The sequence below is a fragment of the Orycteropus afer genome, unplaced genomic scaffold, assembly GCF_000298275.1.
Source record: "Orycteropus afer afer isolate SDZICR_OR568_19922 unplaced genomic scaffold, OryAfe1.0 scaffold00072, whole genome shotgun sequence".
Lineage (NCBI taxonomy): Eukaryota > Metazoa > Chordata > Mammalia > Tubulidentata > Orycteropodidae > Orycteropus > Orycteropus afer.
The window spans coordinates 3,424,536-3,443,511 of NW_006921659.1; the positions used below are offsets into that span (position 1 = coordinate 3,424,536).

The 18,976-nt window shown below is 40.0% G+C and overlaps 1 protein-coding gene across 1 annotated transcript in view; it reads left to right on the forward strand.

Annotated features, from left to right (window-relative positions):
• PPIL6 (peptidylprolyl isomerase like 6) overlaps positions 1-18,976 on the forward strand; it is a 70,347-nt gene that overhangs the window by 2,991 nt on the left and 48,380 nt on the right. Inside the window, exons 2-3 of the mRNA XM_007940860.1 lie at positions 653-748; positions 8,559-8,747. Coding sequence (XP_007939051.1) covers positions 653-748; positions 8,559-8,747 — 285 coding nt within the window. The remainder of the gene's footprint in view (positions 1-652; positions 749-8,558; positions 8,748-18,976) is intronic.

Below are 18,976 nucleotides of genomic sequence, written 5' to 3' on the forward strand. Positions count from 1 at the left end.
TTGAACCGCCAGCCTTCTGGTTAGCAGTCAAGTGCTTTAGCCACTATGCTACCAGAGCTACTCATAGCAGACACCAAATACATAGGAATTGATGTAATAGGCCTTGGGTTACTGCTGGTAATCCTGCCTTCCCCTTGTAGGGTTAGAGGAGGTCAGAACATGTGGCCTCCTTGTCATTTTTGTAATCAGTGACTAAAAGCAACAATATTTATTGACTGTAGTTACAAGTAGAGTTATCTATAGATCACTGAGGTAAGAGTTTAATTTAGGGAGAAACTGGTCCTAAAAAGCATATAGCAGGTCACAAAACTATTGGTATAAACTCATTTATTTATTCTATTGCCATGTCTGAATAGTCCATTATATGCCAGATATGCTAGCTGGGAATATAGGAAGACTGAGACATAGCCTTTGCTCTCAAAGGAGCTTATACACCAGGGGTGGGAAATAAATGAGAGCCCAATATGTACCGTGCCTTAAGGAGGTAAGCACAGGGCTTCTGGGAGCAGGCACGAGATACCTATGTACGTCAGACTATGGCCCATGTGTGTGTGGTCTAAAACTTCCTGGAAGCCCCATAAAAATCAGGGGAAATGGTTTATATTTGAAAAGAAAACTTACTCTAAAATAATTATTTTATTTTAAAACCTAGAGTCTGAAGACTACTTATCCATCCAAGTTTGAAGATCCTATAATAGTTCCTCTTCAAGAATTTGCGTGGGATCAATATCTGCAGGAGAAAAAAAGGGTAAAGGGTATTTGGGGCATGGAAGGTATTATCAAATAGAACAACGCTTTGCTGGACTTACTTACCTTTGCATTGATATGGAAAAACTAAAGCGATAATTTTAGTGCAACTGGACTTTTATTTCTTAAATTATATATGTTCCCTAAATTATTTCAGCCATTTTCTCAGTCTTACTAAAAAACACAAAGTGAAACACTTACAGAATTTTCTTCTGCAAGTCATGTGATAAAGGTAAGTGTCAGACTCTCAGTGCTACTTTTACCCCTGTTGCTGGTTGTCACTCTTTCCTGCATGTCACTCACTCACGCTACCTGTGACACCCTGGCACCAGGTTACTGTGGCCTGCCATTCTTCTTGACCTTTACTCTGGAACGTGTTGACAGGGTATAGCACTGGTTTAGCAGAAGGGCTTGTGTGAGGCAGTTGCCTGGGGAGGCTTTGATGCCAGGCACCACATTCCCAGAGGGCAGCCTGTTCTAGTTGAGGCTTCCTTCTCCATATTCTTCCTCTAACAGTATCCTTGGAGAACCCCAGCATTGAAGGCTAGCAGAGCTTAGTCCAGGATGGCAGATAGTTTCCTCTTGGGTGCAAGCCTTGATTAGTTGGTAGTGCTGCCTGGAGGTTGTGATGAGGGTTCTGAGGTGGCTGGCCTCCTGGCTAAGCACTGTCTTGTGTTTGGGGGGTAGGGTATGCCTCCTGCTTGCTGTCCCTGACCTAGTCCTGTAGAGTCCCAGTCCTGGTATCTCTGCATCACCCCATCTCCACAGTGGCTGACGAAATCCTATTTCCTTTGACCCAAGTAGTTTTGACTGTTCTGTGCTTGGTCACACAAGGATATCCTGTGATCCTATGATCAAGTATCATGTAGATAGTGTTGTTTTATGAGACCACTTTACAATCTGCTCAGTCACATGAATTGTGTAAGAGACTGAGACAAGAATGTTGTAGCTGTTATTGTCATTGTTGTTGTTGTTATGTGCCGTCGAGTCAGCCCCGACTCATATTTATTAGCTGCCATAAAGTTAGTACTGATTCACGGTGACCCCATGTATCACAGGGTAGAACTACTCCATACGGTTTTATTGGCTGTAATAGGCCTTGGGTTACTGCTGGTTTTTTTAAAAACCTATTTCTTTCTTTTCTTTTCTTTAATTGTGATTTGGGTGAAAGTTTACAGAGCAAATTAGTTTTCCATGCAACAATTCTTACACATTTTGTTTCTTGTCATTAGTTGCGATTCCCTCAGTTGTAACAGCATTCTTCCTACTTCCTCCTGGGTTCCCCATCTCTGTTCTCCTTCCTTCCTGTCCTTCCTGCCTTCTGAACTTTTGTTTTGGGGCAAATTCTTGGTTGTAATTGTAATGGAAGCAGATTGCCAAGCCTTTTCTTCCACAATATTGCCAGATGGGTTTGAACCGCCAAACTTCAGGTTAGCAGCTGAGTACAAACCATTTGCACCACTTAGGGACCTTGAGTCAAGAGTATCATTTGTTAATCTCATGTCATTTTCACAGCCATGGTACATTTTCATTGAAATACATATAGAATAACAGCAGACACGTATATGATATTTAATATGTGCTAGGTCCCTGGGTGACAGAAACTATTAAGCACTTGACTACTAACCAGAAGGTTGGTGGTTCAGACCCACTCAGAGGCACCTCAGAAGAAAGTCCTGGTGACCTGCTTCTGAAAGGTCACAGCCTTGAAAATCTTATGAAGCATTTGTGCTCTGTATGCATAGGGGCGCCAGGAGTTGAAATGACTTGATGACAGCTGGTACTGCTATTATATGCCAGAGACTGTGTGAGTAACAAACATATGTACTGTAATCCTTAAAACAGCTAGGATGACCAGCCATCCCGATGTGCCTAGGTCTAAAGAGTTTCCCAGGGTATGAGAATTTCAGTGTTTAAACTGGGACATTCCTGGGCAAAGTGAGACAGTAGATCACCCTAATGACAACTTTTGTAATATGGGTTTTACTCCCACCAGCCACTCCTTGGAAGGAAGCTTGGGTGATCTGCTTCCATAGTGATAACGCCTCTGAAACCCAAGGAAGGGTCGCTATGAGTCGAGTCTGACTTCATGGCAGTGAGTTTGGATCCTCATTTTACTATAGTTGAGGAAACTGAGACAAAGTTTAAAACAACAGGTCCAAAGAAGTGGTTTGAACCCAGGATTTGAACCCAGACAGTATGACTCCAAAGTCCATGCTCATAGTAACCATTTTTATTTTATTTTGGTGAAAATATACACGTCAGAGCATGCTTCCATTTAATCATTTCTGCACATTTTTCGGTGACACTGGTTACTTACATTCTTTACTTGTGTCAACATTCTCCTTATTTCTGCTCTAGTTGTTTCGCCTCCATTGAGTTAGGCTCACTGCCCCTAAACTTCTCATCTGTGCTTTAATGTTACTGTTACCCTTTGGTCGCATAAAGATTAGTAACCACATTTATCTCTTACATCTAACTGATGACTGTATTTTATGCAGATAACACATGGCTTCTATGTTTGTTTGCCAACCACATTCTCCCCCCATCCAAGTATTTTTGTAAATGCTTTTTTTTTTTACAGCAAACATGTAAAAAAAAAATTGACATAGCAGCACTTAGGAAAATATGTGGGGGTGGGGGTGGGGGAGTGTGATGGGTGCAGGGAACAGTTGGTAAACAAGCATAGAAGGCCTGTGTTATTTGCGTAAAAATACAATATATTCGATCTATGTGTTTTTACTTAATTCTTACCATCAAACTTCGGCTGCCTAGCAGTGTTGCACTCTCCACCTACAGGAAAGATGTGAACCCATGCCCTTGCTTTGTGGTTTGTGCCCCCGCCCCTTACATACTCCCATTGTACTCTTCAAGATCGGTGTGAATTCTGTTCCCTAGTTTCCCTCCCTCTTTGTCTAGGTTACTGACCTTGCATGTTTTGTGTGTTCTCCTCTCTTTCTCCTGCCTTTCTCATGGGGGCTGAAGGAGGCTCTCTAGTTAATCACTGATGCCTCTTTCCACCTATTCTTTATTCCTTATCCTTCTTTCTTTCCCTTCCCTACCCCCATCGTCTGGTACTTAGCACCTTAACCTTGTCTTTCTTTTCAGGAAGATGTTTTGTCTTCCAACATGAGCATTGTGTTTTGTGTTACGTTCGTATTTCTTAGCACACTGGAGGTTTCAGTGACTCAACTCACTTAACTAGGTCTGAGCTGGTCTTATGCTTTAACTCACTAAACTCAATGCCGTCAAGTCGGATCCTACTCATAGCGACCCCTCTTTGGGTTTCCGAGGTAGTATCACTATGGAAGTAGATCGCCCAATCTTCCTTTCAAGGAGTGGCTGGTTGGTATGAACTGCCAACCTTCTGGTTAGCAGCCACATGCCTTAGGCACAATGTCACCAGAGCTCCTGTCCTATGCTTTAGCAGAATCTAATACCACCCGTGAGAGATGGTACTGGGGTTTTGGGGGTAAGCCTCTTTCTTCTCTCTAAGAAGGTAGCATCACGTATCTTAGCACTGGAAAGCCTTAGAAACCACCAGGTCCTACCTAGTCCCCTGTCCTGTGGGTGAGATGATATCCTCCTGTATGGAGAGACACAGAGAAGTCAAGTACATTAATATCTTCAGCTTTAGCCCCAGACTAAAGCTTACCTACCTTCCGCTGCACACTACATCTCTTTCACCAGACTAACTAAAATATCCACAAGTAAATTTTTTTTCCCCCATTTTTAAGCTTTGGGTTCTATAAAATGTGATAATATTGATAAATTTAAGCCAATTTGCTCTAGGGAAAATTTACCCAAAGGCTGTAACAGCGATTTATAGTTCAGCTCAAGCAATTATCCTCTCTTCTTGGAAGCAGGTTTTGATAAGGGTGGTGGTGGTTGTTGTTATGGACCCGACTCATCGTGACCCCCTCCTTGGGTTTCCGAGGCAGTATCACTACGGAAACAGATTGCCCCATCTTCCATAGGGGAGGTGAATAATAGAATATTAACTATCCTGAGCGGGGGAGCTGAGAATGGAGCAAGTTAGCAAGCTTTCCAAACAGTTCCCCAAGCCAGTGTTTCTCAAAGTGTGAGACGGACCAGCAGAATCTGCATTTCCTGGGATGTTGTTGGAAATGCAAATTCCCAGGCCCCACCTGGTTAGCTGCCAATCACTCAGGAAGGGATGGCGATACTTCGAAGGTCCTGGACAAAGTGGGGAAAAAATGTGGAGCAAAACTCAGAATAATAAAGACCAGGCTTTGGTTTGATAGAGACTAGTGGATCCCCCTGGAGCTCTGGTGGCATAGTGGTTAGCACATTCAGCTGATAACCAAAAGGTCCATGATTTGAACTCACCAGCCACTCCGTGGAAGAAAAATGAGACATTCTGCTTCTGTAAAAATATACAAGTTTTTCAGCCTTAGAAACTCTGTGGGGGTAGTTCTACTCTGCCCTGTAAGGTCGCTATGAGTCAGAATTGACTCCATAGCTGTGGGTTTGATTTTTTGGTTCAGTTGGGCCCCTTAGACTATGGCTCTTAGTCACCTTGCAAGCCTGGAACTGAAATCATCCTTGTAGCTCAACTCTCAGCCAAACAATAGACAAGCCTATGGGGTGAACACTAACATCAGGGAGGTAGCACTCTTTAAAACAATTAACCATATGGGATCAAAAGGACAGCATTTGCCAAGGGATAAATCTTAGATGGCAAGAAGGGATAGGAAAGAAGAACAGATGGAAATGGTAAGTGCAGGGGGGAAGTGGGAAGAGTGCTGCTACATTGTGGCGTCTGCACTCGGTGTCATGAAACACACTGTGTATGAACAGTTGGACTGAATACCAATTTGCTGTATAAACTTTCACTCTAATCAAAATAAAAAGTTAAAAAGTTCTCAGGCTCCATTTCTGAATCAGAAACACATAGGGCTCAAGAGTCTGTTTCTTGTTTTTATTTGTTTTTGAGAGTATACACAGCAGAACACACTAATTCAACAATTTCTGCATGTACAGTTCAGTGACATTGATTACATTCTTCAGGTCGTGCAGCCATTCTCACCCTGTTTTCAAATTGTTCCTCCCCATTAATATAAACTCACTGACCCTATAAATAGTTCTTAAAAGAGCCTGATGCTCAAGGCAGACATTCTTTACAATTTAATTAAGTTAAACTATTGTTGGTTTTAAGAAGACTTCAGGGGATGCTATAGGTTTAAGTGTTAATGATTATTTCAGGGTAATAGTTTTAGGGATTCATCCAGCCTCCATGGCTCCAGAAAGCCTGGATTCTGTGGGGAGTTAAAATTCTGTTCTTTATTTTCCCCCTTTTGATCAGGATTCTTCTTTAGAATCTTTGATCAAAGTATTCGCTAATGGTAGTCGGGCAAGAATCTGTGGTTTGATGACCGCCCCCCTCCTTCCCCAGTGATTCTGATGCCTGCTAACGTTTGAGAACTGCTGTCCCAAATTATTTATGGTTGTGCCAGGACTGGCAAATGATAAACCAGATGCGTCTGGAGCCACACACTGGGGAGTTAGGAGGTTGACCATCACGGTTGTGTAAATGAAAACACTTAATTCCCTTCACCCTCACCTCTTCCATCAAAAAAGCATTTCTTGACCTTTGCATTGGAAACCATATCTTACCCAGAATTCAGAACCTGTCCAAGTATGTAAACAGTAAAATGCACTTTAGAAATAAAGCCAGAGACCACATTTTGTTTTCAAGTTAATGTAATGAGTATGCTAGGCACACAGTGATTTTTATTATTAGGTAACCATCTATTTTCTATGATTAAAATATTTTTACTATTGTAAGAACTATGTAACACAACACTTGCCAATTCAATTTTTTTTGAATTGTACATTTTTTGCATGTACAATTCAGTGACAACAATTATGTTAATTATGTTGGGCAACTATCATCAGTTGCCAAGTTTCCCATCACTATAAACAGATACTCTGTGCTTCCTTAATTCCTTCCCATTGCCCCTCCTTCCTGCCCCTGTTGTTGTTGTTATATGCCGTCGAGTCGGCCCCAACTCATAGCGACCCCCCCTTGGGTTTCCGAGGCAGTATCACTACGGAAGTAGAATTGCCCCACCTTCCTTCCGAGGAGTGGCTGGTGGGTTTGAACCACCAGCCTTCTGGTTAGCAGTCAAGTGCCTTAGGCACTATGCTACCTGCCCCTAGTAACCACTAATGAACTCTGGTCTATATACATTTGTCTGTTCTAGATATTACATGTAAGTGGGATTATGCAATATTTACCCTTTTGTGACTCTCTGACTGCACTTACCATGTTTTCAAGGCTCATCCATGTTGTAACACTTCATTTCTCTTTATGCTAAGTACTATTCCATTAGGAGCTCTGGTGGCTTTGTGCCTAAGGCATTTGACTGCTAACCAGAAGGCTGGTGGTTCACACCCACTAGCCACTCCTCGGAAGGAAGATTGGGCAATCTACTTCCATAGTGATACCACCTTGGAAACCCAAGGAGGGGTAGCTATGAGTCTGATCCGATTCAACAGCAGTGAGTTTGGTTTTGTTAATATTCCACTGTATGTATGTACCACATTTTGGATTATAATATTTGTAAGATTACTTTTTAGATCATTCTTGGTTTCAGTGATGTCAGATTCTTGAAAATATTCTTAATTTTTTTTATTGTGGTCAGAATGTAATAAAGCATCACCATTTAAACATTTTTCACATGTATAATTCAGTGATATTAATTATATTTATCATACTGTGCAACCATCACTACTATTCATTTCAGGAGTAGTGCCTAAGGCATTTGACTGCTAACCAGAAGGCTGGCGGTTCAAACCCACCAGCCACTCCTCAAAAGGAAGATTAAGCAATCTAATTCCATAGAGATACCACCTCGGAAACCCAAGGAGGGGTTGCTGTGAGTTGAATCAACTGGACGGCAATGGGTTTTTTTTTTTTTTTTTTTCCTCCACAGAAACTCAGTGTCCCCTAAGCAAAGACACCTCCCCCTTTCCTCTTCCCTCCCACCCCTGCTAACCACTAATAAATTTTGATCTCTTTACACTTGGTAATCTAAATATTTTTTGTAAGTGGGATCATGTATATATGACATGACATTTGTCCTTTGTATCTAACTTATTTCACTCAGCATAATGTTTTCAAGATTCATCCATGTTGCAACATGCATATATCACAACTTTATTTCTCTTTATGGCTGAGTAATATTCCACTGTATGAATAAACCACAGTTTGTTTATCCATTCATCTATGGTTGGACATTTAGATGTTTCCACCTTTTGGCTGTTGTGACCAGTGCTGCAGTGAACATTTGTGTATAAGTAGCTGCATTCCTGCTTTCAGTTCTTTTGGGTATATAGTAGGAGTGGAATTGCTATGCTATACTGTAATTCTGGAGTCCTTGGGTAGTGCAAACAGTTAAGCACTAGGCTACTGACTGAAAAGTAAGGGGTTCGAACCCACCCAGAGGTGCTTCAGAAGAAAGGCCTGGCAATCTGCTTCTGCAAGGTCAGAGCCATGCAAACTCTATGAAGCACAGTTCTGTTCTGAAACACGTGGGGTGGCCATGAGTTGGAATCAGTTTGATGGCAGTTGGTTTGGTTTTTAGTGTTATGGTAATTCTATGTTTAATTAAATTATTTTTGAGAGCAAAATTCTAAAAGATGGCAACAGATACATATTTTTAAGATTTTATAGAAAAAATAAGTTAAATCCTAGTATTGATAACAGGCTCTGGCTTGTGAGTTAAGCAAGTTTTTTTCTTTCCTCTCATAACTTTTTTTTTTTTTTTTGTCCTTTTTCTTTACAGGAACTCAAGGGTGAAACCTGGGAATGTTCTTCCTCCGTGATATGTTTTGTTAACGATCAGTTCCTGGGTGATGCACTTGAGCTGCAGAAATGGGCTCACAAGGTGTGGGATATACTTGATGTTAAGCCCCTTGCACTTTATGAGGCACTGACTTTGGATTATTCCGCTAAGTTCTTAAGCGACACCAAGGCAAGTTACCCTGATTTTTTTTTTTTTAATGTTGGGTCCTTTAATCATTTGTACTGAGTAAGCACTAATTATTGATAACCTAACAAAAGAGGTGTAAATAAGCAGGAGACTTTAAGTCTTCAATGACCTTGCTATCTAGTGGCAAAGGACCGCGATATGGCAGGGTTTGGCCTGCTGGTGTGGTAAGCAAGTGTGTTTCATGTAGACAGGCTGCACAGGGAGGACATCCCTGTTCATGTATTTCTACTTCCCATTAAAGATTATATGCACTAATTATACTCATCATAAAACATAAAGAGCCTTTGAACAAGGTTGATCTTACCATTCATTCACCTTTAATGGGAAATATTTTCACGTAATCCTAAGTGAGAGCTGTTACACTAAGAGAATGGACATTTTGATTGAGAAGAAAGGTGACATTTTAATCATGACACATAGTTGGCAGCCAGGTCTGGGCAGGCTGTGGCAGTGGGAAGGTGTTCGCTGCCAGAGGACACTCATGAAGTGTGAGGTCTAGATGGACAAGAGACACACCTCAGGATGGAATGGCCACAGAGGTAAAAATATTTTTCATTGTAGAACAACTACCATGTGTTAAAAATAATTTTGTGTCTGGTGGCCTGTGTCCACAAGATGACCCAATGCTAGGATCTGAGCTATATAAAGGCAAAGAACTTGTGTATTCATTCCTGTTTAACTAATGCCCAAAACAGGACCTGAAACAAAAGAGATACTTGGTGAATGTTAGGTTGTGTAAGTGATGCACTTTGAAAATACTAGAAACTCTAGGATGTGAGTGGAAATTAATGTTCTAGCAGTTAATTTCCAAAGGAATAGTGGTCTGGAAGTCCGTGGAATACTCTGGGAATGGCAGAGAACAACAAAGAGGGCAGAATTAGTGGGAAAAGAGGCTGGGAAAATGAGAGTGTTGGTCACAGTTCTGGATGCTGACAATACCAAGCTACTGTGGTTCATTTAAGGAGGAAAGGGATGTGTTGAAAGGATACTCGTTATCTGACAATTGACAGGAAAGCTGGAGAACCAGCTTTTGGAAAACAGGTGGGAGCCGAGGAAGCCTGGGAGTGGGAAAACATGACCTATCATGCCATAGGCTGGGATGCTACCGTGGGTGCTGCTGGCCCTGGATTTGTATTGCCACTTTCATCATGAATAATTTCTCAACTCTCTGTGTTTTTGGATCACTCCTTATAATCTAGTGTCTCAGGTAGAAGCAACTGACTGGTCCAGCCAGGTCAAATCCTCATACCCTGGCTGTCACACCACAAGTATAGGGAGAATCTGGCCCCTTTGGTTTCTGTAGAGGGTGGTGGAGCCCTGTGGGAATTTCCCTAATTAGGAAGGGTATTCAGATGTTAAGTAGGATTTAAAAAAAAAAAAAAAAAAATCCCACAGAGTTCCATTACAGAAAAGTTGAGGCCAGATTATGATTTACTGTTAATTGTGAACCAAGAGGTTAGTTTTTATCCAAGAAGAAACTGAACCAACAGAGCTTTTCAAAAAGAGTATGACATAATCCTATTATTCTTTTTTTAATTTTTTTAATTGTGATTTGGGTGAAAATTTAAGAGCAAATTGGTTTTCCATTCAATAATCCATACACATTCTGTTTTGTGACATTGACTACAATCCCCACAATCAATGCAACAGCAGCATTCTTCCCATTTCCATCCCATGCCACCACTTCCACTGTCCTTCCTTCCCATGTCCTGCCTTCCTTGCTCCATCCCTGGACAAATCCTGCCTTCTTGATCTCGTATCATTGATTGTTCTATTGAGAATATCACTGTTCACCTTTAGGCCAGTCTATCCTTTGACTGGAAGTTGGGCCACAGGGGTGGAGTTTGGTTCCCAGCTTGAAGGATGTCTAAGGGCCATAATCTTGGAGGTTTCACCAGTCATCAAGAAGACCAAGAAGCCTGAGTTGTTTTTTCTTTTTTAATGCTTTTGAGTTTTGTTGCACGTTTTCTCCCACTGTATCCGGGACCTCCTATAGTGATCCCTTTCAGAGCAGTCAGCAGTGGTAGACAAGGACCATCTAGTCTTCTGGTCTCAAGGTCTTGGATGTTGGAGTTCACATGGTTCATTTGTCTTTTGCACTAATTGTTCCCCTGCGTATTTGATTTTCTTCACTCTTGTTTGCTTCAGATGTGGAGGGACAAATAGATGCTCCTTAGATGGCTATTTGTAGAACATTGTATTTGTGTAACATGTTATGCCAGTTAATCTTAGCATCCCCTGAGACTCATTCCCTCAAGGTGTTTGGTTATAACTAAGAAATTTTCATAACTTTGCCCTCTGTATGCCCTAGTATCCATATTCATGGATATATTTGCAGCACATATAAATACATAGGTACAGATGTTGTTAGGTTGTTAAGTGCACTGAGTTGGCTCTGAATTTGTGATACTCTGTACTACAGAACAAAACACTGCCTCCTTCTGCGCCGTATTCAAGATCCTTGCTGTGCTTGAGCTGATTGTCACAGACGCTGTGTCAGTATCTCTCCTTGAGGTTGTTTTGGTTGTCTAGTGCTACTGTAACAGAAATACAAGTGATGACTTTAACAAACAGGGATTTATTCTCTTTCAGTTCAGGAGGCTAGAATATGAGTTCAAAGTGCCAGTTCTAAGGGCTGGGTGATTGCCCCTCAACCTTGGGCTTTAGCTCTGCCTCTTGTTCCTGGCCCACTGGAGGTGGAGGCTTCTCTTAAGTGTGTCAGCTGCTGGCTGCTGAGGCTGACAAACCCAAGGTTGACAAGTAAGATGGCACAGTTCCAAGATTATCAAGCAACAGGGCAGGCTACTAGTTCAAGTCCAGAAACAGTCCCAAGATTGGCACATAACATGTCGGGCTGCTGAATGAAGACTCAGCTAAATTCAGGATCCAAGTGTGTCAGAAAGCTCAAGACCTTTCTTAAAGCTGCTTCTTATATATTGGACCACATCCCTAAGGCAGCTACTCAGCTGCTCACAGAAGATTCTACCATGGAGTTGATTACCAGTGTCATCATGGGGAATAACTACATCTAGCTGCTCAGCCACTCAAAACCAGGACCAGCCAAATTGATACATAACCTTAATGACCACAAGGGTCTTCCCTGTTCTCACTGACTCTCTACCAAGCAGGATATCCTTCTCCAGGGACTGGCCCATCTGATAACATGACCAAAGTACATGACACAAAGTTGGGCTATTCTTGATTTTAAGAAGCATTCCAGCTGTACTTCTTCCAAGATGATTTGTTTGTTCTTCTGGTAGTCTGTGATATTTTCAGTATTCTTCACAAAAAATCCAAATGTATCAGTTCTTCTTCAGTCTTCTTTAGTCATTGTCCAGCTTTTGCATGCGTGTGAGGCTATTGAAAATACCACGGGTTGGGTCAAGTGCACCTTAGTCTTCAAAATGATATATTTGCTCTTAAACACTTTAGAAGGAGCTCTGGTGGCGCAGTGCCTAGGGCATTTGATTACTAACCAAAAAGTTGGTGGTTCAAATCCACCAGCCACTCTGTGGAAGGAAGATGGGGCAATCTACTTCTGTGAAGATTTACAGCTTTGGAAACCCAATGGAGGTTGCTATGAATTGGAATCAACTTGATGGCAGTGGGTTTGGTTTTTTGGTTTAAACACTTTAGAAAGGTCTTTTGCAGCAGATTTACCCAGTGCAATACGCTATCTGATTTCTTGACTGCTGCTTCCATGGGCTTTGCTTGTGGATCCAAGTAAAATGAAATTCTTGACAACTTCAATCTTCTCTCCATTGTTCATGATGTTGCTTATTGGTCAAGTTGTGAGGATTTTTGTTTTCTTATGTTGAGGTGTAATCCACATTGAAGACTGTTGTCTTTGATCTTCATCAGTAAGTGCTCCAAGTCTTCTTCACTTTCAGCAAGCAAGGTTGTGTCGTCTGCATATCACAGGTTGTTAATGAGTCTTCCTCCAATCTTGATGCCGTTTTCTTCTTCATATAGTCCACCTTCTTGGATTATTTGCTCATCATTCAGATTGAATAGGTGTGGTGAAAGGATCCAACCCTGATGTACACCCTTCCTGATTTTAAACCATGCAATATCCCCTTGTTCTTTTTGAATAACTGATCTATGTACAGCTTCCTCATGAGCACAATTAAGTGTTCTAGAATTGCTGTTCTTCACAATGCTATCCGTAATTTGTTATGATCCATACAGTCAAATGCCTTTGTATGGTCAGTAAAATACAGGTAGACATCTTTCTTGTCTTCTTTGTTTTCATCCAAGACCCATCTGACATCAGCAGTGATCTCCGTAGCTCCATGCTCTCTTCTGAATCTAGCTGGAATTTCTGGCAGCTCCCTGTTGATGTAATACTATAATTGTTTTTGAATTATCTTCAGCACAATTTTACTTGTATATGATATTAATTATATTGTTCCATAATTTCCTCATTCTGTTGGATCACCCTTCTTTGGAATGAGCACAAATATGGATCTTTTTCAGTCAATTGGGCAAGTAGCTGTTTTCCAAATTTCTTGGCATAAACATGCAGCTATTCCTATCACCAAGGCTGTATTTGCCAACTACTGATGCTTCCTGTTTGTTTCTAACTTTTGCATTCCAGTTACCAGTAATTATCAATTACTCTGCTGAAATCTGTCCATCATGGGTGACCCTGCTGGTATTTGAAATACCAGTGGCATAGCTGCCAGCATCACAGTAACATGTGAGCCACCACCATATGACAGACTGACAGACGAATGGTGGTAGGCAGAGATACCCTCTGTCAAACCCATACATATTTCTGGAGGTAGTCCCATTCACCTTCCCACCCATGTTCAACTTGATTATCTATCTATGTATCCCTTGTAGATTATTATTATTACTGCTGTTGCAGGATTGTGTATCTAGTAGTGTTCACCTTTGTTGCCTTTATTTTTTGTGCTCCTCTTTGTGGCATCTGCCTTGATCATTTTGTGCTGCCCTTCCCCTTATTATACATGCCTTTCCCTTTACCCAATTAATACCTGTCTATCCTCTAGTCAGTGATTTAGCCTCCCTTCCTCTCCCACTCCTGGTAACCTTCAAAGAATGATTTTTTCTGTGTGTAAACCTTTTCTTGATGCTTTACAGTAGTGATCTCATGCAATATTTGTCCTTTTGTGACTGACTAATTTCATTCAGCATAGTGACCTCTAAGTTCATCCATGTTACAAGGTTTCACAGATTCATCATCATTCTTTAAGGTTGCATAATATTCCAGTGTGTGTATGTACTGTAGGTTTTTTTTAATCTATACATCTGTGGATAGGCACTTAGGTTGTTCCCATCTTTTTATTATTGTGAATGATGCTGTGATGATCATGGTTGTGTATGTGTCTGTTTGTGTCACAGCTCTTATTTCTCTAGGATATATTCCTAGTAGTGGGATTGCTGGATCATATGTTATTTCTACTTCCAACTTTTTAAGGAAATGCCATACCACTTTCCACAGTGGTTGCACCATTTTACAGTTCCACCAGCAGTATATGAGAGTTCTAGTCTCTCCATACCCCTGCAACATTTGTTGTTTCCTATTGTTTTGAACTTTGCTATTAAGGTCAGGGTAACATGATATCTCATCATTGTTTTGATTTGCATCTCTCTAATGGCTAATGGGAGCTTTGGTAGCACAGTGGCTAAAGACACTTGCCTGCTAACCAGACGGCTGGCGGTTCAAACCCACCAGCCACTCCTTGGAAGGAAGGTTGGGCAATCCTACTTCTGTAGTGATACTGCCTCGGAAACCCAAGGAGGGGTCGCTATGAGTCGGGGCCAACTCGACGCCACATAACAACAACAATAACAACAATGGCTAATGAGGAGCTCTGGTAGCATAGTGCCTAAGGTACTTGACTACTAACCACAAGGCTGGAGGTTCAAACCCAGCAGCCACTCCTCGGAAGGAATGTTGGGCAATCTACTTCCGTAGTGATACTGCCTTGGAAACCCAAGGAGGGGTCGCTATGAGTCGGGTTGGACTCGACAGCACATAACAACAACAACAATGGCTAATGATCATGATCATTTCTTCATATGTTTGTTAGTCACCTGAATATCTTCTTTGGTGAAGGGTCTGTTCATATCCGCAGCCCATTTATTTTTTTTCCAGAGCATTGTGCTATTTTATATTTCAAGTGCCCACACATTGTAGGTATGGTTGTGTAAATGATTGTTAATTGAATGAATTATCTACTGGGGAGCTTCTTACTTATTTGGGGGATATTGGACAAATCACCTAACCTCTCAAAGTCTCATTTTTTTCATGTCTAAAATGGGAAAACTAATAACATTGATCTTAAATGGCTCAGGAGGACGCAATAAGAAAAGCCATTTATGTAAAAGTACTTTGCAAAATGCAAAACCATACAAAATGTTAACCCAATAACCAATTGCTATCAAGTTGACTCCAAGTCATGATGACCTCATGTGTGTCAAAATAGAACTGTATTCCAAAGGGTTTTCAGTGGCTCATTTTTTTGAAGTGGATTGCCAGGCCTTTCCTCCCATGGGCCTCAGGGTGGACTTACCTCCAACCTTCCAGTTGGCTGCCAAGCATGTTAAATCATTTGAACTACACAGGGACTCCTAAGAAACATTAGCTCTTCTCTTACTACCATGTGGAATAATAGAAACAGAGAGGGCTGTGAGAGAACCAGGAGTGAGAGAGATGAATGTGGCTGGGCTATATCTTGGAAGGAATTCAGGAAGACATACAGTATTTAGGACCTAAAACATAAGTCAGACTACAAAAGATACTAGGTAGTTCATTTGTTGTTTGCTTTTCAATATGAAAAAATAACAACCCAGTTAGGTATATTCTTAAGTACTTCATCTTTTTGGTAGCTATTGTGAATAGTATTATTTTCTTGATTTCCTTTTCAGAGTTCTCTTAGTGTAGCGGAATCCATCTGTTTTTGTTTGTTGATCTTGTACCCTGCCACTTTTCTGAATCCTTCTATTCATTCTGTAGTTTTCTTATTGAGACCCTAGGATTTTCTGTGTATAGGATCATATCATCTGCAAATAGAGATAGTTTTACTTTTTCTTTGCCAATTTGGATGCCTTTTATTTCCTTTCTTGGCTTATTACTCTGGCTAGGATTTCCAATACAGTGTTGGGTAGGAGTGATAATAAAGGGCATCCTTGTCTGGTTCCTGTCCGCAAGGGGAATGTTTTCAGTCTGTTGAGAATAATGTTGGCCATTTGTTTTGTGTATATGCCTTTAATTATACTGATGAATTTCCCTACTATCTCTATTTTGCTGAATGTTTTTTTTATCAAGAATAGGTGTTGGATTTTGTCAAATGACTTTTCTGCATCTATTGATACATTCATGTGGTTTTTTCCTTTATTTTATTTATGTGGTGGATTACATTAATTGCTTTTCTAATGCTGAATCATCTTTACATGTCCCGTCCTTGAACCATCCTTGAACACCACTTAGTCATGATGTGTTACATATTCTGTTGGCTAGTATTTATTAAGAATTTTTGTGTCAATGTTCATGAGGGATATTGGTCTGTAATTTTCTCTTTTAGTGATGTCTTTGCCTGGTTTTGTTGTCACAGTTATCTTGCTTCATAAAATCAGTTTGTTAGTATTCCATCCTTTTCTATGTTCTGGAATAGTTTGAGCAGTATTGGTGTCAGCTCTTCTCTGAATGTTTGGTAGACTTCTCCAGTGAAGTTAGCCAAGCCAGCACTTCTTGTTGTTGTTGGGAGTTTTTTTGTTTGTTTTTCACGAAATAAGAACTTTTATTTTCCCCTTCCACCAAAAATTTACAAACACCTCTATACATAGCACAAGCCCTTAAAATAAAACTAGTTTGTACTTTAAAAACCTATTTTTTAATTCTAATGGAAGAAGTATTCAAAGATTTATTGAAACCTTTATCACATACTCAGTATTCTTTTCTGTAGCAGTGATGTGTGCAAGTACATGGTGGCTTAATCACTTTATCAACACTGATGGCTGAAGAGTTCACTCTCTGGTTAATGCACCCTACAGATTTTAAAAGCATTTTAATAAAAGTTAAACATACAAAAGTGAAATTAACACACATTCTAAAAATCATCTTCTTCCATTAATAGGAATTTTCTATGTATGTATTTGGCTTAAACTCAACTCAAGATAACTGTGATGTTCACTTACACCAACAAATGCTGACAACCTGATCTCATAAACAGAAATTACAAACTCAGCTATATGAACATAATATATAGGGAAAAAATGGTCATATTAATACACAAGAAATACAGTAGATTTTTAATGATGAAAACTTTCAGTACTCTTGTTCATTAATTTAGCCTTGTTTTTTACAAAAAAAAGTATCTAGACTGTATATAGGGCTATACATTTCATTAGATTTTAGTTTTCTTGTATAAACATTACACATCCAAAAATGGTACCACTACTATAAGTGAAAAATCAGCACAGCAGAAAAAGCAAATGTACTATATATATATATATATATTAGAAAAGGTACATGGTCCTAAACTTGGTTTCTTACATAAAACGCATGAAAAAGAATGAAAGAGCTGAATCAATTTTAGAGATGGCCCAAAAGGCTTAGGAAACAAGTTACCGAAGAAAACCTCAAAACAAACATTGCCATTTACAAATTAACCTATATTTAGGCTTAATTGGACAACAGCTAAGTTTAAGTTGAAAATTAAAAAAAAAAAAAAAAAAAATGAGAAGCTCTCTTTGGCAGGTTGGTGATTTTGCCTTGAAATTCCAGTGAATTGCTAGTGTATATGACCAGTTCAAAGCATCTGAAAAGTCCATGTTATGACCTTACACAAAGTACATACCACTGATGAATGGGGTTCTGACATTAGGAAGATGATGAGGTTGGCAGCTGATTTTTTTTTTTTTTTTTTTTAATGACTTTTCCAGTTTCTTCTTTTGTGATGGACCTTTTCAAATTTTCTACCTCAGATTATGTTAGTTTTAGTAGGTGTGTGTTTCTAGAAATATGTCCATTTCTTCTAGGTTTTCAAATTTGTTGGAGTACAGTTCTTCATAATATTATGTTATTATTCTTTTTATTTCAGTAGCTTCTGTCATGACCACCCTCTATTTCATTCTTATTTATGTTATTTGCATCTTCTCCTTTGTTAAATTTGCCAGTGGTTTGTCAATTTTATTAACCGTTTCAAAGAAACAACTTCCACTTTTTCTTGATTCTATTGTTTTTGTTTTCTGTTTCATTTGTTTCTACTTGACTCTTCATTATTTTCTTTCTTCTGTTGACTGTAGGTTTTTTTGCTATTTTTCTAATTGTTGGAGATGTTGAGTTAAGGTGTTGACTTTGGTTCTCTCTTCTTTTCTGATGTTGCATTTATTGCTGTAAATTGTCCTCTGAGCTCTGCTTTTGCTGTGTCCCATAGATTTTGGTATGTTGTTTTTTCATTCTCATTTGATTCAAGGATTTTTTTTTTTTTTTTTTTTTTCCATTTCTACTACCCAGTAGTTTTTTAGAGGTCACTATTTGGTTTCCACGTATTTGGAAATTGATTGTATTTTCCCTTGATCTTCCTGTTGTTGATTTCTAATTTGTAGCATTGTGATCTGACAAGATGCTTTGTAGTATTTCAATGTTTTTAAATTTATTGAGGCTTCCTTTATGACCTAAAATATAGTCTGTTCTGAAGAAACTTCCACATACAGTAGAAAAGAATGTATATTGTGCTGTTGTTTGGTGGAGTGTTCTGTGTACATCTATGAGATCTAGTTGGTTGATTGTGTTGTTTAGATCTTATGTATCTGCAAAAAGGACATGGAGGCAGCATCTTCTGACCTCCTCTAACTTCACAAGGAAGAGACAGAATCACCATCAACAGTCCAAAGCTTATTCCTATGAGGCCAGATGTGCCATCACCCTCCAGCCTTTTTACCAATTCTGACACCAGCCATCCCTCCCAAGACCCTTAAGCTTCTCTGCTGGATTTGATAATTCTTTGCAGTGGCCACACAGAACTCACAGACAATACTCATGGTTATGGGGTTTATTAGGGAAGTAAGCTACAATTCAGGTTCAATACTCAGGATGTTGTTGCTGTTTTTGTGTGCCGTCGAGTCAGAGTGACTCATAGCGACCCCTCCTTGGGTTTCTGAGGCGGTATCACTATGGAAGTAGATTGCCCCATCTTCCTTCCGAGGAGTGGCTGGTGGGTTTGAACCGCCAGCCTTCT